Below are 25,802 nucleotides of genomic sequence, written 5' to 3' on the forward strand. Positions count from 1 at the left end.
GGGAAGCCCTCACTTAGCTTGTCCAGAGCATGACTGGCCCAGATCCACCATGGACTTTGACTTGACACCCCTTTTAGCAGGTCGGTGTATGTCCCGGCCAATTGCCCCTAGTTTTGGTTTTTTTTTTTTTTTTTTTTTTTTTTTTTTGACAGAGTGGACAGTGAGAGAGAGAGACAGAGAGAAAGGTCTTCGTTTTACCGTTGGTTCACCCTCCAATGGCTGTTGCAGCCAGCGCGCTGCGCTGATCTGAATCCAGGAGCCAGGTGCTTCTCCTGGTCTCCCATGCAGGTGCAGGGCCCAAACACTTGGGCCATCCTCCACGGTGCGCCGGCCGCGGCCGCCATTGGAGGGTGAACCAACGGCAAAGGAAGACCTTTCTCTCTGTCTCTCTCACTGTCCACTCTGCCTGTAAAAAAAAAAAAAAAAAAAAAAAAAAAAGAAACATGCTCTCCGTGTCTCCTCTGTTACTCTTTCAAATAAATAAATGAATGCATAAATCTTTTATTTAAAAGGAAACAAGCCCAACAATGCCGTACTCAGGGCACTCGGCTTTCATTCCTGTAAATCGGAAGCTAACACCTGCCGGCTTGCTGCTAGCTGCTACAATGGGTGCTCTTCCACATATGGGGGCTACATTTCCATGATTCTTGTGGAGTGATGGTAGGACAGAGAACATCTGAGGAAACAGATGAGGACTGGAAAGCTTCCCTGTGAATGTGACAACTCCTTTTCTTCTCCAAATGAACTTTCCCCTTCCTGTTCTACTTCCCCCATTCTGGTCTTTGATTTCAACTCAAAGGTTTTTCTCCTTTTATCTGACTCTGTTCCTGAACTACACATTCTGATCACCCTGTCTTTATTTCTAACTTTGACTGTAGAACATTAGCATCTGAGTTGCTTGATTTCTAAAGATCCAGGTGAGAATTAAGAATGTTCCTGTAGAGAATAATAAAAGGAAGAAATGCGTTAAATCTAAATCATGAAATTATCTTAAGTTGGAGCCAGGGTTTAGACTGGACACATCAAAAGGGCAAAATCGACAATTCCTGTCACTAGACTCCTGGCTCTGTCAATGATATAAATGTCATTGATGTTTCTTTTCTCCTAGAAACTTTCTTTTGGGACCAATGCTGTGGTTGAGCCATCTCCTGAGACACCAGCATCCTCTCTGAGCACTAGTTAGAGTCTGGCTGCTCCACTTCTGATCCAGCTCTCTGCTAATGTGCCTGGGAAAGCAGCAAAAGATGGCCCTAGTGCTTGGGCCCCTGCAAACACATGGGAGACCTGGATGGGGTACCAGGCTCCTGGCTTCAGGGTGGCTAAGTCCTGGTCATTGCAGTCATTTGGAGAATGAACCCCAGATGGAAGATCTTTCTCCCCCTCTTTCTTTGGGTGGGGGGAGGGAGGGAGGGAGAGTAGAAGGGAGGAAGGGAGAAGGAAAAAAGAAACATTGTTCTTTTGACCCTCAACATTCCTGGGCATCTTAACTTCATCTTAAACTGGGAAGCCCAGTAGTTTTCAGAGTAAACTTCTAGAAATGACAATGCTGGCTCAAAGAGCATACATAGGGGCCGGCGCTGTGGCATAGCAGGTAAAACTGCTGCCTGCAGTGCCAGCATCCCATATGAGTGCCGGTTCATGTCCCGGCTGCTCCACTTTGGATCCAGCTCTCTGCTATGGCCTGAGAAAGCAACGGAAGATGGCCAAGTCCTTGGGCCCCTGTACCCATGTGGGAAGACCTGGAAGAGGCTCTTGGCTCCTGGTTTCAGATTGGCACAGCTCTGGCCGTTATGGCCATCTGGGGAGTGAACCAGTGGATGGAAGACACCTCTTTCTCTCTCAGCCTCTCTGTAACTCTTTCAAAAAAAAAAAAAAAAAAAAGGCACACACAGCAAATATTTTGCCACTATTTTGCCACAGATCCTCGATTTCCTTTTGGAAAGTCTGTGCCAGTTTCCACGCCAACCACAAAAACAACTGCTGACTTCACCACACACTTGATGGACGACACTGGATTTCACTGAGAGAGAAAACATCCGGAATCTGGATTTCAGTGTTGTTTTTATCAAATTTCTTGTATTATTCATGAAAGGAAACTCTTTTTGTATGCTTCAGTATTCACATTTCTCCTTTTCAGACTGCCTACTACATTTAAAAAAAAAATCCCCGATTTTTCACTTATATTCAGAGATTTTAATCCTTTGTTATTTGGGTAGCAAATTCTTTTCCTTACTTTGGGGAATTGTTACTATATAGAATTTTCCAAAATTCAGTAAAGGCTTTTACTTTATGAACAGAATTTTTTTTTTTTTTAAATTCACTTATTTGAGAGAGAGAGAGGGCAAGAGTCAGTCAGTCTGAGATCAACAGTGAGAGCTCCCTTCCACTGCTCCACTTTTTTTTTTTTTTTTTTTTGGACAGGCAGAGTTAGAGTGAGAGTGAGAGAGAGAGAGAGAGAGAGAAAGGTCTTCCTTCCCTCCATTGGTTCACCCCCAAAATGGCCGCTATGGCCGGTGCGCTGCGCCAATCCGAAGCCAGGAGCCAGGTGCCTACTTCTGGTCTCCCATACGAGTACAGGGCCCAAGCACTTGGGCCATCCTCCACTGCCTTCCCGGGCCACAGCGAGAGCTGGACTGGAAGAGGAGCAACTGGGACAGAACCGGCATGCCCCAACTGGGACTAGAACCTAGAGTACCGGCACCGCAGGCGGAGGATTAGCCTAGTGAGCCACAGCGCCAGCCCACTGCTTCACTTTCTAAATGCCTCCAAGTCCAGAATTGAGCCAGGCCAGAGCCCGAAGCCAAGCACTTGATACAGCTCTCCCATGAGGGTGTCAGGGACCCAAGAACCTGAAGCATCATCTGATACCTTGCAGGGTGCACATTAGCAGGAAGCTGAAATAGGGAGAAGAGCTAGGATTCAAACTCTGTCATTCTGATATGCGATGTAAGTGTCCCAACCAGCTTAACCATTAGGCCAAGACCTGCCCCTGAACTATAGATTTTATGATATGATTAGAAAGGCCTTCTCAAATTCACATCATAAAAACACTCTTATTTTGCTAGGACATTTATGGTTTCATTGGATCTATGTTATGGACTGTATCATGTCTCCCCAAAACATATAAGTGGAAGCCATAACACAGTGTGACAAGGCCTTCAGGGCAGTAATTAGGGACGGATCCAGTCACAAGAGAGGGCTCTTAATTTAATAGGACTAGTGTCTGTATAAGAGGAAGACACCAAAGAGCTGGCTTTCATTCCCTACAGGCATAGAAGACCATGAGAGGACACAGTGAGAAGGCAGCTATCTGCAACCCAAGGAAAGGGGCCCCTCCAGACCTGAACCCTACTGACTCCTGGGCTTCCAGCCCCCAGAACAGTGAGAAAATACCTTTCTGTTGTTTAACCCATCTAATTTATGGTATGCTATTTTGACGGCCTGAGCAGAGACTCCATCTGAAATTTATTTGGCTAAAATTGGTGAACTATGTAGCTTAACTACTTTATAAAGTTAACAACTTCCAAATCCATTCTCCATTTATCTGAGATGCCACCTGGATCATAATCCAAATTCCCAATATATCTGGGGACTTCTTATCTTGTTTCATTCATCTAGCTTTTCCTAAAGGAGTATCAGAAAGCTTTCAATAGTATGATTTCCGAATATGTTTTAACAGCTGGTAGGAAAAGTCTATGTATCCTCCCTCTCAAACATACCATATAGGTCATATTTTTGCTTTATAAACAAATTTCCAGGATAGTCTCAGAGATTTTTCATCTAATTTAACTTCAGAATAATTTTGTTTGCTTTCCCAAGAACCTAAATGGAATTTTAGTTCTATTGACATTGACATTGAATTTATACATAATTTAAATAGATATTTTTTACAAAATTGATGCTGCCTTTTCAATAACAAAGTATTCTGTTATTCGAGTCTTTTATGACTATTTTTTAAAAAATGATTTGCATTGTCAAATCAATTTCATTGTTTAAGAGAGCATTTTAAAAGGTTCCTGATGCTAATACGTATTTCTACCATTAACTGCACGGCATTACAGTCAAAGGACATGGTCCTAACAACTTATAGCTTTAAGAATGTATTGTTTCTTGCCAGGTGTCCTCTTGAGAGCTGCATCATCTTTAAACTTCACATGGCAATCCCTGATACACTGTCGTGATGCCCAGGAAGAAAGGGTGACCTGGAAGTCCAACTACTTACTTAAGATTACCCAACTTCTAGGTTAGTATCCAAAATGTTCCATTGCGGGAGCAGACAGCGTGGGCTCCAAGCAGATCGCAGATCTGCGTGTCCCTCCGAGGCAATGCTGAGGAGCTGATGATAAGAACATTATGATGCACAAGGCCATCCAGGGCATCTGGAAAACAACACGGCCCTAGAGAAGCTCCTGCCTCATATCCAGGCAAATGTGGGCTTTGTGTTCACAAGGAGGACCTCACTGAGATCAGGGAAATGTTGCTGGCCAATAAGGTGCTCCAGCTGGTGCCACTGCCCCCTGTGAGATCACTGTGCCAGCTCAGAACACTGGTCTGGGGCCCGAGAAGACCTCCTTTTTCCAGGCTTTGGTATCACCACTAAAATCTCCAGGGGCACCATTGAAATCCTGAGCAATATGCAGCTGATAAAGGCTGGAGACAAAGTGGGAGCCAGTGAAGCCACGTTGCTGCATGCGCTGAACATCTCCCCCTTCCCCACTGGGCTGGTCATCCAGCAGGTGTTTGAAAACGGCAGCATCTGCAATCCCTAAGCGCTGGGCATCACCGAGGAAACTGCACTGCTTTCTGGTGGGTGTCCACAGTGTTGCCTGTGTCTGTCTGCAGGCTGCTTATCTGACTGTTGCATCAGTATTCCATTCTACCATCAATGGGTACAAGCAGATCCTGGCTTGGTCTGTGGAGACTGAGCACACCTTCCCACTTGCTGAAAAGGCCAATGCGTTCTTGGCTGATCCATGTGCATTTGTGGCTGCTTCCACCACTGATGCTCCTCCTGCTGCTGTTGCACTCTCAGCCAAGAAAGAGTCAGAGGAGTAGGACAAGGATATGGGATTTGGTCTCTTCGACTAAACACCAAAAAGCTACCAACTCAGCCAGCTTTATTTGTGAAATAAGGAAATAAAGGCTTAATTCTCTTAAAAAAAAACATATTGAAGTATTCCATGAACACTACTTGTAGAAAGATTTCACACTATTTTGTGGATAATTTATGTACTCCTCATTTTATGAAGGAAAATAGGAGGACATGTGAGGAAAGGTGGACAAGGTTTAGGTATTTCCTTGCCCTTAGTGGATCAACGAGACTCAAAAAGAAGTTGGGGTCGGCGCTGTGGTGTAGTGAGTAAAGCTGCTGCCTGTAGCACTGGCAATCTCATATGGGAGCCTGTTCGAGAACCGGCTGCTCCACTTCTGATCCAGCTCTCTGCCATGGCCTGGGAAAGCAGTGGAAGATGGCCCAAGTTCTTGGGCCCCTGCACCCACGTGAGACACCTGGAAGAATCTCCTGGCTCCGGGCTTCAGACTGGCACAGCTCTGGCTGTTACAGGCATCTGGGGAGTGAACCAGCGGATGGAAGACACCCCCCCCCCCCGCCTCTCCTTCTCTCTCTGTGTAACTGTGACTTTCAAGTAAAATAAATCTTTTTTAAAAAGCAAATATTAATAAAATAAAGTTGGTCCAGTATATTTGTATCTCCTGACATTTCCTTATATTTTGCTTTGTGTATGTTTTACATGATTTGATCATATGGTAAGAATATGCTTAGCTTTGTAAGAAACTTCCAGAATGGCTACAGCATTTAGCATTCTCATCAGTAATGAACTGAGTCCCTCTTCTCCCACATCCTCACCAGCATGTGATGTTGTCAATGCTTTTGAGTTTTAGCCATTCTAATGGATATGCATGGGAATGCTGGTGTTTTAGTCTGCATATCTCTAGTGATATGTGTTGGGGGTATCTCTTCTTATGCTATCCACCAGCCGCATATTCTCTTTCATGAGGTATCTGTTCATTTCTTCTTCCCATCTCTTAAAGGTAAGTTTCTTCTCCTTATTGTTTTTTCCTCACTGTTGAGTTTCTATATTTTGGATACAAGCTGCTTATCAGATATACATTTTACAAAGATTTTCTCAAGTTTGTGGTTTGTCTTTTAATTCCCTTCACAGTGTCTTTCATAGAAGTTTAACTTTAATCAAGTTATCAATTTTTCTTTCATGGGTCATGATGCTTTTGCTGTTGTATGTAAAAAAACTCACTGGCAAAACCAAGGTCTCCTAGATTTTCTCTTACATTATCTTTTAGAAATTTTAAAATTTTGTCTTTACATTTGTGTCTATTATTCATTTTGAGTTAATTTTTGTGAAATGTGAAAGGACTATGTCTAGATTCTCATAAAATGTATGGATGCCTCATTATTGCAATAGTATTTGTTGAAAGACTATCTTTTTGGGGCCAGCGCTGTGGTACAGTGGGTTAATGCCCTGGCCGAAGCACCGACATCCCATATGGGTGCTGATTTGAGTCCTGGCTGCTCCACTTTCAGTCCAGCTCTCTGCTATGGCCTGGGAAAGCACTGGAAGATGGCACAAGTCCTTGGGCCCCTATACCCATGTGGGAGACCTGGAAGAATCTCCTGGCTTCGGATTGGCGCAGCTCCAGCTGTTGCGGCCAATTGGGGAGTGAACCATCGGATGGAAGACCTCTCTCTCTGTCTCTACCTGTCTCTGTAACTCTTACTTTCAAATAAATAAATATTTTTTAAAATGACAGGTTTTATATTAAAAAAAGAAAGATTATCTTCCCTCCACTGGATTCCCTTTGTTTGTCAAAGATCAGTTGACTATGTTCATTCGGGTATATTTCTGTGCTCTTCTGTTTCACTGAAATACATGTCTATTAATTCACCAATATCACATTGTCTTGATTACTATAGCCTTAGAGCAACTTTTGCAGTAGGTAACATCAGTCCTCCAAGTTTGTTTTTCTTTAGTATTTTACTGGCTACTCTAGGTCTTTTGCATTTTCATATAAACTTTAGAATCAGTTTTTCAATATCCATAAAATAATTTGATGTGATTTTAATTGAGATTACATTGAAATATATAGAACAAGTTGGTAAGAACCAGTATCTTAACAGCACTGAGTCTTCCTATCCAATAACATGGAATATTTTTCCATTTATTTAAATCTGCTTTGACTTTTTCATCAGCTATTTCTGTCATTTTCCACATACAAACCTTGTTTATACTGTATATATCTGGTATAGTTTTGCCCATTCTTTCACTTTCAGCCTGAGTAATCTTGTTTTAGGTATATGTCTATTGAAAAATATATTGTTTTTCAAATTAAATCTATATATAGTTTTTTCCACTTAACACTTATTAATAGGCATATTTAAATTTTTTGTAGCTGTTATGAATGGTACTGATCTTACAAATTCTTTCTCAGCCATGACATTGTTTGTGTTTACAAAGGCTATTGGTTTTTGTGTGTTGATTTTATAACCTGCATGCCAAACTCTCTCTTAATTCCCCATAGTCTCTTAGAGGAGTCTTTTGGTTTCCTTATATATACAATCATGTCATCTGCAAACAATTTCTAATTTGTATCCCTTTGACTTCTTTTTCTTGCCTAATGGCTCTGGCTAACACTTCTGGAACTATATTGAATAACAATGGTGGGTTTATCATTTACTGCCTTGATTTTGTTGAGGCAAGTTCCTTCTATATCCATTTTGCTTAAGGTTTTTATCATGAAAGGATGCTGTATTTTATCAAATGCTTTCTCTGCATCTACTGAGATAATCATGTGGTTTTCATTTGTTGATTTGTTAAAGTGACATATCATGCTTATTGATGTGTGTATGATCTATACCCCTGGGATGAATCACACTTGGTCCAGGTGGATGATCTATTTGATGTGTTGGATTCAATTAACTAGTGCCTTGTTGAGGATCCTTGCATCAGTGTTCATCAGGGATGTCAGTCTACAGTGCTCTTCTTTTTGTTGTATCTTTTTCTGGTTTTGGAATTAAGGTGACACTGGCCTCACAGAAAGAGTTTGGGAGGATTCCCCCTCTTTTAACTGTTTTGAATAGTTTAAAAATTGGGATTAGTTCTTTAAAAGTTTGCTAGAATTCAGCAGTGAAGCCATCTGGTCCTGGGTTTTTCACTGTTGAGAGGTCTTTATTACTGATTCAATTTCCATCTTTTTTGATTATTGGTCTATTTAGGTTTTTGATGTTTCCATGCCTCGATTTTGGTAAATTTTATGTGCCCAGAAATATATCCACTTCTTCTAGATTTTCCAATTTGTTAGCATAAAGTTATTTTTTAAAGATTTTATTTATTTACTTGAAAGGCAGAGTTACAGAAACAGAAAAGGGGAGAGAGGGAGAGAGGGAGGGAGAGAGGGAGAGAGGGAGAGAGGGAGGGGGAGAGAGGGGGAGAGAGGGGGAGGGAGGGAGGGAGGGAGGGAGGGAGAGAGGGAGAGAGAGGGGGAGGGAGGGAGGGAGGGAGGGAGAGAGGGAGAGAGAGGGGGAGGGAGGGAGGGAGAGAGACTGACTTGCATCCTCTGGTTCACTCCCCAGGCTGGCTGCAATGGCCAGAGCTATGCCAATCTGAAGTCAAGAGCCAGGAGTTCTTCTGCGTCTCCCATGCAGGTGCAAGGGCTCAAGGACTCAGGCAATCTTTTACTGCTTTCCCAGGCCACAGCAGAAAGCTGGATCAAAAGTGGAGCAGCTGGGACTCGAACCCATATGGGATGTTGGCACTGTAGGCAGTGGCTTTACTCGTTACCCCACATCACCAGCCCCTGTAACAACTCCTAATGATTCTTTTTATTTCAGTGGTATAAGTTGTAACAACTTTTCACCTCTAATTTTATTAATCTGGGTCTTCTTCCAGTTTTTTTCTTTTTTTTGGTTAGTTGGGCCAATGGTTTATCAATTTTGTTTATTTTTTCAAAAAACCAGATCTTCATTTCACTGATCTGTTTGTTTTGGGTTGGAATAAATTTAATAAAGGATGTAAGAGATCTCTACAATGAAAATTATAAAACATTACAGTAAGAAACAGAAGACACAAAAAAGGAAAAATATTTCATGTTCATGGATTGAAAGAATTAATATCATCAAAATATCCATACTACTCAAAGCAATTTATAGATTTAGTGCAATCCCAATCAAAATACCCAGGACGCTCTTTTCAGATTTAGAAAAAAATGATGCTTAAATTAATATGAAAGCACAAGAGACCCCAAATAATTACAGCAATCTTAAACAACAAAAGCAAAGCTGAAGGCATCACAATACCAGACTTCAAGATAAATTACAAGTCACTTATGATCAAAACTAGCACAAAAATAGACATGCAGATCAATGGAACAGAAAAGAAATCCCAAAAATTAATCCACACAGCTATAACCAACTAATCTTTGACAAGTGAGTTAAAAACAACCCCTGAGAAAGGACACTCTCTTCAACAACTGGTGCGGGGAAAGGTGGATCTCTGTGTGCAAAGTGTGAAACAAGACCCTAAGCTTACATCTTACACAAAAATCAACTCAAAACAGACCAAAGATCTAAAGCTATGACTTGATACCATCCAATTACTAGAGTAAAGCATTGGGGAAACTGCAAATGCCCATCAACTGAAGACAGAATAAAGAAATTATGGGATATGCACACCATGGAATACTACACAGCAGTTAAAAAAACCTGAAATCCTGTCATTTGCAACAAAATGGGCAAAACTGGAAAACATTATACTTAGTGAAACAAGCCAGTTCCAAAAGAACAAAAATCATACACTCTCCCTGACCTGTGTTAACTAACAGAGCACCTAAAAAGCAATCTATAGAAGTGAAATTGACACCTTGAGAGCAATGACTTCGAACAGCCATTGTCTCGACTGTTGAGGAATAGCTTTTTCCCCATATTATTTGTTGAGCTCTTTACTTATCAAAGAGTTAATCACGTGTATAAAGTTAATTGAAAATAGATCTTAGTAAAAAATAAGAATAGGAATAGGAGAGGGATGTGGAAGAAGGGTGGGAAGAATCACCACCACGTTCTTAAAGTTCTAATTATGAAATGTATGAAGTTTATATTCTTTAAATTAAAGGTTTCTGGGAAAAAACAGATCTTAGTAAAAAAAAAAGTATGAGATTAGGAAGAGGAAGAAGGGCCCAAGTGTGGGCAGAGCAGGAAGAATCACTATGTTCCTAAAGTTGTATTTATGAAATGCATAAAGTTTGTACACCTTAAATAAGAGGTTTCTGGGAAACATTTGTTATGGCATAAATGATGGTGTTTGGGGGAATAATCTGGGGAAATAGAGACACGTTGTTGATAAGAATATAAATTAGTACCATTTTCCATAGCCCTTTCACAATAGCTACAAAAAATATTTAAATACCTTGGAATAAATTTAACCAAGAACATCAAAGATCTCTACAATGAAAATTAAAAAACATTGAAGAAATAAATAGAAGAGGATCTAAAAAAGTGGGAAAACTTCCATGTTCATGAATTGGAAGAATCAATATCATCAAAATGTCCATACTACCAAAAGCAATTTATAGATTCAATGCAATCCAAATCAAAATACCAAACAACATTCTTCTCAGATCTAGAAAAAATGAAAAATGATGCTTTAATTCATATGGAAACATAGGAGACCCTAAATAGCTAAAGCAATCCTACATAACAACAAAAAAAGGTGGAGGCATCACAATACCAGATCTTAAGACATACTACAGGGCAGTTATAATCAAAACAATCTGGTACTAGTACAAAAACAGATGGATAGACCAATGGAACAGACCAGAAACTCCAGAAATCAACCTACGCCTCTAAAACCAACTTATTTTTGACAAAGGAGCTAAATCAATCCCTGGAGCAAGGACAGTCTCTTCAACAAATGGTTCTCAGAAACCTGGATCTCCGCATGCAGAAGTATGAAGATAGACCTCTACCTTATACCTTATACAGAAATCCGCTCAAAAATCTATGACATGATACCATCAACTTACTAGAGAACAATGGAGAAACTCTATAAGACACTTGCATAGGCAAAGACTTCTTGGAAAAGACCCCAGAAACACAGGCAATCAAAGCCAAAACTGACAAATGGGATTATATCAAACTGGGATGCTCCTGCACAACAAAAGAAACACTCCACAAAGTGAAGAGGCATCTGATAGAATAGGAGAAAATATGCAAACTATGCAACTAATAAAGGGTTAATAACCAGACTATATACAGCACGCAATAAACTCAAAACAACAAAACAAACACCTAGTCAAGAAATGGGCAAAGGACCTGAACAGACATTTTTCAAGAGAAGAAATTTAAATGGCCAACAGACACATGAAAAAAGTGTACAGGATCACTAGCCATCAGGGAAATGCAAATCAAAACCACAATGAGGTTTCACCTCATCCCAGTTAGAATGGCTTTCATACAGAAATCAACAAACAACAAATGCTGGTGTGGATGTGGGGAAAAGGTACCCTAATCCACTACTGATAGCAATGTAAACTGGTATAGCCACTGTGGAAGGCAGTATGGACATATCTCAGAAAGCTGAATATAGACCTACCGCATAACCCAGCCATCCCACTCCTAGCAATTTATCCAAAGAAAATGAAATCAACATATTAAAGAGTAATCTGTACCCCCATGTTCATTTCAGCTCAATTTACAATAGCAAAGATATGGAATCAACACAGATGTCCATCAAGTGAAGACTGAATAAAGAAATTAAGGTGTATATATACACTATGGAATACTACCCAGCAGTAGAAAAAGGAAATCCTGTCTTTTGCAACAAAATGGATGCAACTGGAAACCATTATACTTAGTGAAATAAACCAGTCACATAAAGCCAAATATCATATGGTCTCTGATCTGTGGTGACTAATAGAGCACCAAAGAGGTAATCTATAGGAGTGAAACTGACTTGAAGTGTGATGATTTTGAACAATCCTTGTCTTTTTTTTTTTTGAAAGGCAGAGTGGATAGTGAGAGAGAGAGACAGAGAGAAAGGTCTTCCTTTTGCCGTTGGTTCACCCTCCAATGGCCGCCACGGCTGGCACGCTGCGGCTGGCGCACCACGCTGATCCGAAGGCAGGAGCCAGGTGCTTTTCCTGGTCTCCCATGGGGCGCAGGGCCCAAGCACTTAGGCCATCCTCCACTGCACTCCCTGGCCACAGCAGAGAGCTGGCCTGGAAGAGGGGCAACTGGGAAAGAATCAGCGCCCCGACTGGGACTAGAACCCGGTGTGCCGGCACCGCTAGGTGGAGGATTAGCCTATTGAGCCACGGCGCTGGCCACAATCCTTGTCTTGACAGTCAAGGAATATGTTTTCTAGTTTGCTTGTTTTTGTTTTCTTTTTTCTTCATACTATCTGGTGAACTCTCTACTTAGTGTAGGGTTAATCTTATGAGTATAAAGTTAACTGGAAGTTTATCTTTGTGAAAAAATAAGAATTAGAAAGGGAGATGGAGAAGAGTGGGAATATGGTTGGGAGGGAGGTGGGGGGAAGAATCACAACGTTCTCAAATTTGTATATATTAAATACATGAAGTTTGTATTCCTTAAATAAAAATCTTGAACAGCAGTGAATGCAATCTTTGTACCATTACATTTTCTGCCTTAAGTAATTTCTGGTCATTCATTCTCTTTTTAAGAATCAAATTTCAAAACCACCATATCAAAGAGTAAATGGAAACATTCCTTTTTTCCAAAAAGCTGTTTCTCTTTTTCTGTCCTCTAAATTCATCTTAACTTTCGTGGAGGAGGACTGTGAACAATCATCATTTCTGTCCTGATGCAGTCTCCCTTCCTGGATGTCAGTACCGTTCAGCACTCGTCTAACTTTGAAATACCCACTTCCCCGGCATCTCTTGGGCTTTTAGTGGAGTCATTATCTGAAATTCTTCTTCTCTGTCCTCATTTTTGTTTTAGTAGTCAATAGAAGGTAGGCCCAACAATGGCTGATTTATCTGTCAACATTCACCAAATAAAGCTTGTGATTACAAAATCCACCTCTGCCCAAGCACAGCCCTGTCACAAGTTTGTTAGCCCACCACATTGAAACTTAAGTTTTCGGCCATGGGCCATAAGGGTGGATGAGAGAAAGGGAGACATTGAGACTGACCTTGGCTAAGTTGCCCTGGCCTGTCCACCCATTGCTTCACGGTCCCTGCCTGGCTAAGAGCTAGGTTTACTCAAGGCACCCTGGAGCCTCCCAAGTCAACAGCCATGGGACCGGCTGCCCAACGTCAGCTGTTTCCCTTTCCTCTGCAGCACGAGAAGGGGGTGGGGAGGGGGACGGTGCACCCTGCGGTGTGCCAAATGCAGAGGCGGTTGGAGGCTCACTTGGGAGCTTGCCTCCTGGCCCTGCTGCGCATCTGTACCCACCTCTCTCAGATCACATCTGCTCCGCAGGCTGCACAGGCCAGCCCTGGGGCCTGTTTTCTCCAGTTGTGCCTCTCACGCTCTGTTTGGCTCAGACTTCCCTCAGCTGCTCGCCAAAGCCCGCCTGTTGGTGATCAAGGTCATATATGTGCCTTCCCAATAAGACTATACATTGCTTGAGCTTCTAATGGTTAGAACAGGCTACGATGCATTCTTTCTCTAAGGACCAAAACAGTTTCTAGAATTCACCTTCCACGTACTCTTCATCTCTCTATTAGGAACCTGCCCCCCCCCCCTTCCTTGTGCAGGGCCACACAGGTTGTGATGACAACAGGGAGAACATTCACACGGGCTCGGCTGCTGACCTGAGCTTTGCTTGGATGCACTATTGGGCATGATGGAGAAGAGTAGCAGGAGGAGGGAAGTGACTCAGGAGGAGGTGGGCAGGGGGAGGTCCTTGATAAACATGAAGTGAACGGAGGCACGAGGACAAGAAGGGCCCTGACCTGGCATGGATTTGAAGTCTCGCTGTGGACTATGTGGTGCAAAGCCTCCCTATCCCTTACCCCCCCCCCCCCCAAAAAAAAGGCTGTAGTTAGTTGCCCAGTGCAAATGGGGATGATAGTGGGTCTTCTGGCTCTCTTTTTCCCGACCTCCCTAAGCTTGCACTATTACTCTTTGCTACCTTTGCTCTCCTTCTCTCCTGGTGACAGATGTGCCCATCATTCTCTCCTGAGCAGCAAATGCTGTCCTTTCCTTCCTGCCTTCCTGATTCTCCCGAACATGTGAAACCACCAAGGCTGGCAGCGAGTTCCGCATTTGGCTGCTACACACCAGGACAGCTGGGGTGCTCGCTGAGGTTTCACCCAGGTGCCTGCCTTACCCGGGCTGCCCTCGTGGGTCTCCATCTGCCTTCCTCCCACCTGGAACTCCGCTCTGGGACTCATCACCGCGACGGTTTGTCCCGGGAGCCTCCAGCTGTTCCTCTCCAGCTTGTGCCTCCCTCGCTGGCACAGGCACCTCCTCTGCACTCCGACGGTGCAGCCAGCGGGGGCTGACTCTTTTCTCCCCTCTTGGAAAATCCATCGCAGTGTTTCATCTGGACCTGGCGCTTCCGGTGCAGTCGCTGAGTTTAGTGAAAATCTATGAACTGCTCCTCTCCTCCCTCTGCGGGGCTGCCCTCTATCACTTACCACGCAGGCTCCCTCTCTGCTTCCTCCTCTTCTGCAGAGACCCCACATCCACCCCCAGAAAGGCCGTGCCTCTCCCTGGCCCTCAGATATCAATACACCCCCCTTCCCCTCCCCTTCTTCCCCTTCCTTCCCGACATCAAACAGATTTTTTTCCCCTCAAAGCCACCTTGTGCCCTGAAGCAAGGGATGCCCAAGGTGGACCCCACATGTACGCTTCATACTCACTAGGAAAGCAGGCTCAACTGATCAGAAGGGAAATGCAGATTGAAACCAAAATGAGCTATCACCTTGCACTTGTTAGGATAGCTGTTATCAAAAGGATGAGAGGCAGCAAATGCTGGCTAGGTTATGGAGAAAGGGAACCCTTGCTCTGTTGGTGGGAATACAGATCAGTTGCCATTTTGGAAAACATTATGGAAACGCCTCAAAAGTTAAAAATAGAAGTAGCCTACACTTCGGCAATTCTACCACTGGGTACACTCAATGGGAATTAAAGTCAGAATGCTCAAGGGGTATCTGCACTCACAACAGCCAAGGTACAGAATGAACCTAGGTGTCCATCAACGTAACACACTGCCCTTCCTTTTATCACTTTACTTTCTAACCTTGGGACTAGCCACACAATTGCAACTGTAAAAAAAAAAAATAGATCTTCATCTTCTTTTCACCTTCTAATTAACAAAAGCTAATTGTTAATCTTGGAGCTACACAGAGATGGCCAAACAGCAGCCCCCAGTAGTCCCACCAGTAACTTGCCAGACCACTTCCCCCAATACCCATTTTCTCTTTTACAAAGCACTTTTGTTAACTTGCAAAGTGTGGGGCTAAGCCAACATTCAGGACTGCAGACAACAGAATCCCCCTCCCCAGATATATAGTCTCTCTGAGGTACTGACTGCCCAGTGTTGGGCACATGGGGATGAATTTTGTTCCAGTCACTATCAACAGATGAATGGATAAAGAAAACACTGTATACATACACAATGGAGTATTAATTAATGAAATCCTGTCGACTGAGACAATATGAATGAACCTGGAGGACATCATGTTGTTAAGTGAATGAAGCAGTAAGATAAATAAAGATAAATATAGATAAAGATATATGCCTTACACCTCACTTATACACTTAATGTGAAAAAGATGACTTCATAGAACAGAGTGTAAAAATCTGGTTACCAGAGGCTGAAGGTGGGGAAATTGGGATATTTGATACAAAATTTCATTTTTCATTTTGACACGAGGAAGCAGTACATCATGGTGACTACAAGTAATATCAGTATGTTGTACATTTGAAAATTGCTAAGATAATAGATAAAGTATGCTCATTACAAAAAAATGATTAGTATGTGAGGCCATGCCTAAGTAAAATAGCTTTATTTAGCCATTCCACAATGTACAAATACATCAAAACAGCATTAAATATATCAAAGAACATGTTGTAGTATGTCATAAATATATGTAATTTTTATCTTTCTGTTAAAATAAATACATTAAATAAAAATCAAAACCAGAAAATACCAAGTGTTGGTCAGAATGTGGAGAAACCAGAACACTTGTGTACTGCTGGTGGAGATGCCCAGTGATGAAACCTGTATGGAAACAGTCTGCCCATTCCTCAAAATGCACAATGTAATTCCTCCGTGGTCTAGAAATTCCATGTCTGGGAACCTATTCATAATAACTGAAAGCAAGGAATCACATGGGTACTTGTGTTAGGGAGAAGCGTAGACACTAGCCTGTGTGTGAGAGAGGGAAAAGGGAAAAAGAAGAAGTCTGCAGCCTTAGAAGCAGCCCAGTGCTTGCACACCCACGTCCAGGTAACTCTGAGGTGGTCCCAGCCTTCCTGCCTGGAGACATCCCAGGAGAAACTTCCTGGCCAAGGCCAAAGACACTGGGCAATAAAACCTTGGGAGGAATTTCATACCCAGAAAGTCCAACCAGCAGCATCCCAGGAGAAGAGGGAGGGGAAGGAGAAACAGTGCGAAGAAGCAGACCTCGGACCCCTATAAACCTGAGTCTGAACAGACCAGGCACTCTCACTTTCTTCTGGTGAGCTGTCCATCCAGCCTGTCAATGTACTACCTCATTAAACTTTGCTTCCTTGCTCTATGCTACTGTCTCATATATGAAATTCTTTTTTTTAATATTTATTTATTTGAAAGAGTTAGAGAGAGAGAGAGAATCTTCCATCTGCTGGTTTACTCCCCAAGTGGCCACAATGGCCATGGCTGAGCCAGGCTGAAGCCAGGAGCTTCATCTGGGTTTCCCACATAGGTATCAGGGTCCTAAGTACTTGGGCCATCCTCTGCTGCTTTATCCAGGCCATCATTAGGGAGCTGGACCAGAAGTGGAGTAGCCAGGACACGAACCAGTGCCCATATGAGATGCCAGTGTCGCAGGCAGCAGTTTTACCCACTATACCACAACACTGGTCTTCTGACATTCTTTTCTTAGGGGCAGGTAAGGACCTTTATTCCAGCCATCTCCACTATCACCTGTGTACCCACATTCACAATATGTGCCACCTTTCTCATGGCGCTCAAAAGGTGGCAACAACCCAAGTCCACTGACAGATGAATGGATAGACGAATTGTCATATATCCACCAAGGAATGAAAATTCTGAATACATGTTGTAACTCCCATGAACCTTAAGGACACTATCCTAAGTATAATACGCAGTCACAAAAGGACAAATACTGTATGATTCCACAGACATGCAGAATTACAGTAGTCAAATTCATAGACACAGAAGGATGACAGTGGCCAGGAGCTGGGGCAGGGGGCAAGAAGGAGCTGTGGTTTAGCAGGTTTCTGTTTGGGAACATGAGCGATCCACCTGAGAGCTACACAATATTGTGAATGTACCTAATACTACTGAACCATACATCGGAAGTGGCTACAGTGGCAAGTTATGTTCTACGTATTTCAGCCACACATTTAGAGTTCAAGGTAAGGCAGGTAAAAATAAATCATCGTGTGACTGTATGGCTATGCCACAAAGGTGGTTCCTCGGGGCCACTACCGTCCTCAGGAAGCCACCAGATGATCACTTCAGTATTGTCTGTCTCCTTAGACAGCTCGTACCCCAAAGTCCCAAGGAAAAGAGCAACTATCCTTTTAGCAGGAGAGCCCGTGCGATCCGGCCATACTCCAGCACTTGTTGGTGATGGCGCCTCAAGGAGGGACTGCTGGTTCTGCCACCAGAAGGCTTTAGGAGTTGCCTGCTGCCCGAGTGAGACACCTGGGTTTGTGCCCCCAAAGACCACCAACACAGTGGCCTTGAACTTCCCCAGGTCAAATTCCTCACAAATTCCCTCCTCAAGAAGCCCCCGGTGCCTTTCAGAACCACCTGCTTGGCCTGGCCTGGCACTCACCTCTGAACAGCACCTGGAGAAACAGTGGCTCCACCTCGCTTCCGCTCATCCAGAGCGAAGAGGCCCACACTCGGCCGAGAAATGCACATGGGGGGCAGCTGGCACCTTTCTCCACTTTCCCCGAAAGGGTGTTGGACAAACGCAGGCACGGTTCAGTGTCTCACTCCCGACAGTGCCCCTGTATCACCTCCAAGGCCCTGGTCCCAGCCAAAAACCAGACTGACCTCCTTGTTAAATTCACAGATAAACAACGCGATAAACTTTCTCACTTATTGGCATGACAACAGAGCTAGGTAGAGCTGAGCTGAGTAGGAGTCTATTTTTGGCAACTCCTTCTGGAAGTCAGGTCCGGCACACTGTGTATTTTGCATTATTTGAATCCTTGGGCACACTCGGGACTCAGAGGCAAGCGCTCGTTTGTAAATGTTACCGCTGCCCAGCCGAGGCCGGGGCTAACTCTCCCAGGGCTGCTCTGCGGCAGCTCGGCTGTGTGGCTCTGTGTTTGGGGTGGACGAGCAGGCTGGCTGTGCAAACTTACCTTCACCCTGTCCATGCAGGCCTCCATCTTCAGCTGCTCCACCGCCTTCCTGGCTTGGGAAATGCTGGTCGTGCTGTTACTCGACATGCCTTCTTTCATGCTGCTGCCCCTGGAAGAAACCAAGGCAGCACAGTTACACGCGCTTCTCTCCCAAGGGGGACACAGGATGCGCCCTGGCCCTCCCCCGCCTCTCACCACCTGCAGCTTCTCTGTCCAAGCCAGGGAGCATTTGGAAGTTTGGGCAGCACTGTGAGCCCTCCCGGGCCAGAAGAAATGAGTGTTTTGCTGCAGGAGGCGGAGCGAGCTGCACGCTTTTGTTTGGAAGACTTTCTCAGCTCCAGGGAGGGTAAGGCCAGAGGCGCTGGTCCTGTAACCAGCAACCACCAACAGAAGCAGCACCTGGACATTCACACGGTACTCCGCTGGTGCTAAGTCGTTTTCTCACATGTGTGTTTGCTCATGCATCTGGTTGGCAGGACAATGCTAATTTTTATTTTGGAAAGGCAAAAAAAGTGCAAAACTCAGAGATATCAGGCCAACGGCCACAGCCAAAACATGTGGATCTGGAACCCAGACTCCGTGCTTTGAAGCCAAGCCGAGTGTTCTTTACAACACCCCATCTGGCTGTCTCAGCAACTGACAGCTCTACACGCATATTTCTGATGGATGAAATTTGCTTCGTCATGAATTTGAATTGGCCGTCATTCCAAAAAGCTTACAGACTTTGTCGGGAGTTTGTCTTTTAAACAATATCATGGAGCTGGCGCTGTGGCGCAGTGGGCTAAGCTTCTGCCTACAGTGCCGACATCCCATATGGGCACTGGTTCGTATCCCGGCTGCTCCTCTTCTAATCCTGCTCTCTGCTGTGGCCTGGGAAAGCAGTAGAAGATAGCACAAATGCTTGGGCCCGGCACCTGTGTGGGAGACCTAGAGGAGGCTCCTGGCTCTGGACAGGCCCAGCCCCAGCTGTTGCAGCCATTTGTGGAGTGAACCAGTAGATGGAAGACCTTTCCCTCTGTCTCTCCCTCTCTCTGTAACTCTCTCTCTCAAATAAATAAGTCTTTAAAAAAATATATCACGCTCACAAACACACATACTCTAATGCCAACCACAGATGTGCTTTGCCAGAAGGACAAAGACATTCTTCCTGACCCGACACACTGATGCCTCGTGGTGAAGAAAAGGCCACTGGACGCCAACTGGTGCTGGAGAAGCAGGCGCAGATCACAGGTGCCCGCTTTGATGAGAAACTGCTCAGAGGAGGCTCACGGTGAGGTCTGCCAGCTGCCAGCACACAGTGGCCCGAGCTCCCATGAGCACAGCGTCAGCTGTGAGGGCTGCAACAAGTGTCCTGGCAGGATTTTTACAGGTATGAGCTAATAACTCTCTGGCCCAATGAGGCATGATGGCAACTTCATTTGTCCAAAGGCAATTTTAAAGAAGTTAAAATATTCTTGCTATCAGCGGATCAGCCACTGAAATCAGAGTTGAACAGGTGCATCTATCTTGTCTGGGAACCTTTCCTCAAGAGATGGAGGACTATGAGTGGTTGGGGGTCTATGAAACCCAGGGAACACCCACCACGATCCAGAGCAGAGCCCATGTTCCTACGCATGTGTCCTGCGTGTGGCCACCCACACAAAACAAGGCAGACACAGTCTAGTTCCTGCCACTGGAGAGGGCTCCTTAAGCCACTGCCTGCCAATCCTGGTCCTCCTCCCTGTCCTGTCCCAGAATCCACCCCCTCATTCCATTGAGAAGGGAAGTGGAGGGGAAGGGGGCCGGATGAAGTGGAAGCAGAGCTGGGACCAGCAGGAGTGATGCTCGAACACCACAGGGAAGGGCAAAGGGAGGAGGAGAGGGCCCTGTGCTGCAGGCATGGGCGGGTGTGTGTGAGGTGAGGGTGTGTATGGATGTGCGTGTGCAGATGGGGCCGCCCTTGCTCCTGCCAGGGAACCTGCTGCCTGGAAGGCCCTGCTCGGCAGCTCCTGGCTCCTTCTCAGCCCATGAAGAAGTGGGTGTGTGCAGCACCCTCCACTGCCCTGCACACCTCAGGAAGAGGGCTCTGTCAGCACGCGTAATACCTGGAAAAGGCCCCCTGAGCCACACTTTCCTTTTTGTGTCTTGGGTCATAAAATAACTTGGGGGTAGGGGGTGCGCCTGACCCTCTGGGAGCTCCAGCAGCCAGAGCAGAGCTGCCTCCTCTTGGGGTCTCTCATCCCTTCATCGTCTCCCCATTAATCCTCCTATCTTCTCAGCCCACATCCACCACCCACAACCAGGCCCCCAGACTGTCCACGGCCAGGGGGCTGCACTCCTGGGCTCAGCATCCCCCGGGACGGCGTCTCAATCCTTCCTTCCCTCCTGACTGCATTCAGCTTCACATTCACCTGAACAACACGACCCAAGGCTGCCGCTGTGCTCTCCCAGGAGCCTCTACTTTCCTGCCCTGGCCCTTTCCTCTCCCTAGGGCCTGACTCTGGGTCACCCCAACATGGAAGTGCTGCTTGGTGCCGCAGGATAAACACCCCCTTTCCCCCGCCCAGCCTTCATGTGGCACTCAAAGCTGCCTGGCAATAGGACCCTTTGCCCCAAACCATCTCCCCTCCATCTGCCCTACTGCAACCTCCACCACCCCCTCACTGCCCCCGTCCTCTTGTCCTCAGAGGAGGACTCAGCCTGCTCTGACCACAGAGGAGGGCCTCTAAGTCAGGCCCCTACTGACCCCACCGCACTGACAGCTGGGCTGTCTCCGGGTCCACACCACCTGACTCCAGCACAGCAGCTCTTCCTCTGTGTCGGAGCAGCAGGGGCCCCTTCCTCCCTGTGAGCTGAAAGTGCCAGGCTCGACCTCCGTGCCCCCCGGTGCAGCAGTGACGCTCTCCCTGCCCTGGTCCCAATCCCTGGGGCGCCGGGAAAGTCTGCAGGGCTCGTAGGGAAGGGTCTTCCAGAGGCCAGGCACGAGGGAAGCAGCCTCTGTCTTTGGCTGCTTTGACTGATTCATGCCCAGAGCTCCAAGAGCCATACTGACCACTGGGGAATCAACCAGGAACGGAGCCCAGAGACTCACAGAGAAACAGCCCCAGAGCCCTGAGCTAGGTGGAGCCTGGAAGGTCTACTTTTTCTTGTAAAGATTTTATTTATTTATTTGAGAGGTAGAGTTACAGACAGTGAGAGGGAGAGAGAGAGAAAAGTCTTCCATCCCCTGCTTCACTCCCCAGTTGGCCACAATGACCGGAGCTGAGTGGATCTGAAGTCAAGAGCCAGGAGCATCCTCTGCGTCTCCCATGTGGGTGCAGGGGCCCAAGCGCTTGGGCCATCTTCTACTGCTTTCCCAGGCCATAGCAGAGAGCTGGATCGGAAGTGGAGCAGCCAGGACTAGAACCGGTGCCCATATGGTTATGCCAGCACCACGGGTGGAGTATTAACCTACTGCCACAGCACCAGCCCCAAGGTCTACTTCTGATCCTCACTGTGGGGAGAGAGTCTGACTGGGGAGTCCTATCTCTTCCCTGCTCTGCCCTACCACTCACTCCCCTTTTTCCTCTAACACTGGTGACTTTGGGTTCCTGCTCAGCATGTAAAAACATATTTGTATCTTTTTCATCTGATAATCTTAAAACACAAAAATACAGACAGGCTCTCCTCCTCCGATCTGCATCTTTACCCAGAAGGAGGTGGAGGGGTAACCACGACTCCCATCCCAAAGCAATTAAACGAAGCTTCCAAAGCAAGGCTGGAGCAGCCTCTTCCTGCCTGCCCTTCCGTTTCTGCTCTGCTCCACTCCGCTCCCCCTCAGCTGCCTGCTTCTGGTCCCAGGACTTCCCTCTCGTTGTCTTCAGTGATCCTGTAGCCACTGGACATGTGTGTGTGACTGTACTGATCAACCCGGTTCCCTGACCTCACGCACCTGAGATTCAGACTATGACCCTGCGTTCTGGGACGTCTCTGATTTTTCTGCTTTTAAAGATTTATTTGTTTATTTGAAAGGCAGAATAACTGAGAGGGAGAAAGACAGATCTTCCATTTGCTGGTTCACTCCCCAGAAGGCTACAGTGGCAGGTTGGTCTGGGCTGGAGCCAGGAGTCTGGAGCTCCATCCACGTCTCCCATGTGGGTAGCAGGGACCCAAGTACTTGGGCCATCTTCTGCTGCTTTCCCAGTTGCATTAGCAAGGAGCTAGATGGCAAGTGGAGCAGCCAGGATACAAACTGTGCTCTGGTACAGGATGCTGGCACCACAGAGGGTGGCCAGACCTGCTGTACCACAGCACCAGCCCCCAGGAAGCTTGCTTTCGACCATCTCCCAAGGCACATACCAGAGGTGGCTGTGAATCACTTCCCCTTTATTGCTTCTTTGTGTCAGCCCAATTGCCTTGCAAGGGCTCTCATGTCCAGCAGAGACTCTCTTAGTCAGTCCTTTTTGAGCCTCAAGGTGCCTGTGGGTCACGATGAAATGCACTGGGTCTAGGGACTGCTCTAGGATTCTGACGAGCTGCCCAGTGCTGCTGGCATGTGGCAGCACTTAGAGAAGTGAGGCTGAGCCATCACATGCTGGTGCTGGAGGAGAAACGGCCAGGACGCTCAGTAACTGGACTTCACGGAGCTCGTCTGTCTGTGAGAGTGCAGGACGCATTTCTCTGACACTGTTCCCAGCTTTGGCCCTCCTTGGTGCAATGTGGCCTTCAAGCCCCGAAGATTTCAGCCCACACACCTGGTTCATCCTGCTCTCCCAGAACAGACTCAGTGGTCCTAAACCTTGCCCAACCTGGGAGTGAGATGGCAGGGTGGCGGGTGGGGTGGTGTGTGTGTGCTCTGTCCGCGTGGGCACAGTCACTCAGGCATAGCCGGCAGGGAGAAGGAAATGGCTTTTGCCAACTGGAACCAAAGACAACTGAGCCTCTTAAAGAAACAACCCCATGGGTAGTGACAGAGAGAGGGAAGACAGAGCTCTTATAGGTTTCTGAGGCTTGCCCTTCCCTACCTGGCCAGGCACCTTTCAGGTTCCACTGGAATGACACCTTTACTTTTTTCAGACCACCCGGATGCCACACTTCCCTGTGACCTGAGGCATGTGTCTCCATGTGTATCTGTGTGTGCGCACATGTGCACCTGTGTATATCTCACCTTGGCCTAAGAAGAAAAAATGGACTGGGGACAAAGTGAAGACGTAGCAAAGCTAAACCTGATTCTTAGCTTTCCCTTCTAGAAGGCAAGGCAAAAGGAAAAATGAGCCAACAGCGCAGGAGCCAGCCCTGGGTGCTGCCATGGTCAGAGAGCTCCTTCTTCCTGGGCACAGAAGTGCACAATACACAGGTGGGCTTCCTGTGGGGCTGTCGTGGGGGGCACAATTCAATCAATGCAAGGTCGGGGATGGGGGACCAGGGCACGGTGGTTCTACCCGCAGCACTGCTGAGTTGACTCAGGGCACAGTACTTAGACGTTCTGGAAGAGTGGAGGCCACTGTGCCTCATTAAGCTCTAGCTTAAAGGAGCATGGGAGAGAGGGTTAGGTCGGTACAATTGCTAGAAGAAAATGACCATGTGAGGAGCTGGCCATACCTTAAGGATCCTGATGTCCAAGCCTCAGTCAGGCCCCCCCACACACGCCTGGCAGACACCTGCTGTCTAGTGAGAACCTACTCTTGGGTGTGGGTAGGAAAAGTCATTCCCCTTACCTGCTGAGAGGTGGCACAGAGACAGGCCTGGGCTGGCGACAAGGACTGGTGGTGGCGGCGGCGGCAGCAGCAGCGGTCAGCAGTCAGCAGTCAGCGGTCAGATGAGACGCTGATCTGTGGCTCCCACTTTGGAACTCACCTGAAAGCAAAACCAGGGAGACTCATGCACAAGTGTAGGGAAAGTCCCCTTCTCTGTGCCCCCAACCACCTCACTCCCACACTCTGCAGCTGTCCCTGCAAGCCTGGGGACACTCAGATAGGCCTTGGGCAGAGATGGAGCTAGAGGCAGAGAGACCCCTGATCTGACACGGGGGGCAGAATGGGGACACAACCTAAAGGGCACAGCCCACCCAGGGCCTGGCCAGAGGCCTTCCTGCCCACTCAGCTGCCTGAATCCTCTGTTCCTCACTCTCACAGTTCCAGCTCCAGCCAAACCTCTGCCAAATAGAAACTGTTCACAGTTTTTATCATAAAAGCATATGTGCATTCTAGAAAAATGTGTAAATTATAAAAAGGGAAATAAAGACCAATTATAATGCACCTTCACAGAGATAACCATGTTTAACATGTTACATATTATTCTTGTATCTATTAGAAATAACTTTATTTTTTTAAAAGATTTATTTATTTATTTAAAAGGCAAAGTTACAGAGAGAGAGAAGGAGAGAAAGAGAAAGATTTTTTTCTATTGCTGGTTCACTCCCCAAATGGCTGCAATGGCCAGGCCTAGGCCAGGCCAAATCCAGGAGCTTCATCGAGGTCTCTCTTGTGTGGGTGGCAGTGGCCTAATTTCTTGGGCCATCCTCTGCTGCTTTCCCAGGCTCATTAGCAGCGAGCTGGATTAGAAGTGGAGCAGCGCCAGGGCCGCGGCTCAATAGGCTAATCCTCTGCCTTGCAGCGCCGGCACACCGGGTTCTAGTCCCGGTCGGGGTGCCGGATTCTGTCCCGGTTGCTCCTCTTTCTGGAAATAAATAATTCATACATTTCAAATTGCATGCTGCCCTGTTGACCATGAAGAAATGTCACTCTGTCCAGCCCAGAATGTGAAACTTCCCTTTGCCTGGAATGTCCACACTGCTCACACGACCCACCCATGAGTCACTTTGTAGCCATCTCCTCTACCAGATCAACTGTCACAGCATCACAGTGACATGGGAAATACAGACGTGAAGTTGGCATCTGCTGTATTTACTAGACTAGATATTCTTCACACATTTGCACCTTATAGCTGCCCAGGGCTTTGCACAAGTTCCCCTGACCAGCTCCAGGAAAGAAGGTTCCCTCATCACAGAAGTTTGGGAGAGGGCCATGAGTTTGTTCCTCTCCTTGGAGGGTCACAGAGGCTATGAACACATTAAAGACTTGGAGAGGGGCCAGACCTGTGGCTCAGTGGGTAAAAGCCCTGGCCTGCAGCGCAAGCACCCTACATGGACACTGGTTCAAGTCTCAGCTGCTCCACTTCCAATCCAGCCCCTTCGTAGTGTACCTGGAAAAGCAGCACAGGATGGTCCAAGTCCTTGGGCTCCTGCATACATGTGGGAGACCCAGAAACAGCTTCTAGCTCTTGGCTTGGGCCTGGCCCA

The 25,802-nt window shown here is 46.3% G+C and overlaps 1 protein-coding gene and 1 pseudogene across 1 annotated transcript in view; one reads left to right on the forward strand and one right to left on the reverse strand.

The window, feature by feature from the left end:
* GNG4 (G protein subunit gamma 4) overlaps positions 1–25,802 on the reverse strand; it is a 73,558-nt gene that overhangs the window by 11,781 nt on the left and 35,975 nt on the right. Inside the window, exons 2-3 of the mRNA XM_008268237.4 lie at positions 24,220–24,358; positions 18,545–18,653 (exon numbers count right to left, since the gene is read on the reverse strand). Coding sequence (XP_008266459.1) covers positions 18,545–18,643 — 99 coding nt within the window. The 5' untranslated portion in view covers positions 18,644–18,653; positions 24,220–24,358. The remainder of the gene's footprint in view (positions 1–18,544; positions 18,654–24,219; positions 24,359–25,802) is intronic.
* On the forward strand, positions 50–5,088 carry LOC138845081 (large ribosomal subunit protein uL10 pseudogene; annotated as a pseudogene).

The sequence above is a fragment of the Oryctolagus cuniculus genome, chromosome 13, assembly GCF_964237555.1.
Source record: "Oryctolagus cuniculus chromosome 13, mOryCun1.1, whole genome shotgun sequence".
Taxonomy (NCBI): Eukaryota; Metazoa; Chordata; class Mammalia; order Lagomorpha; family Leporidae; genus Oryctolagus; species Oryctolagus cuniculus.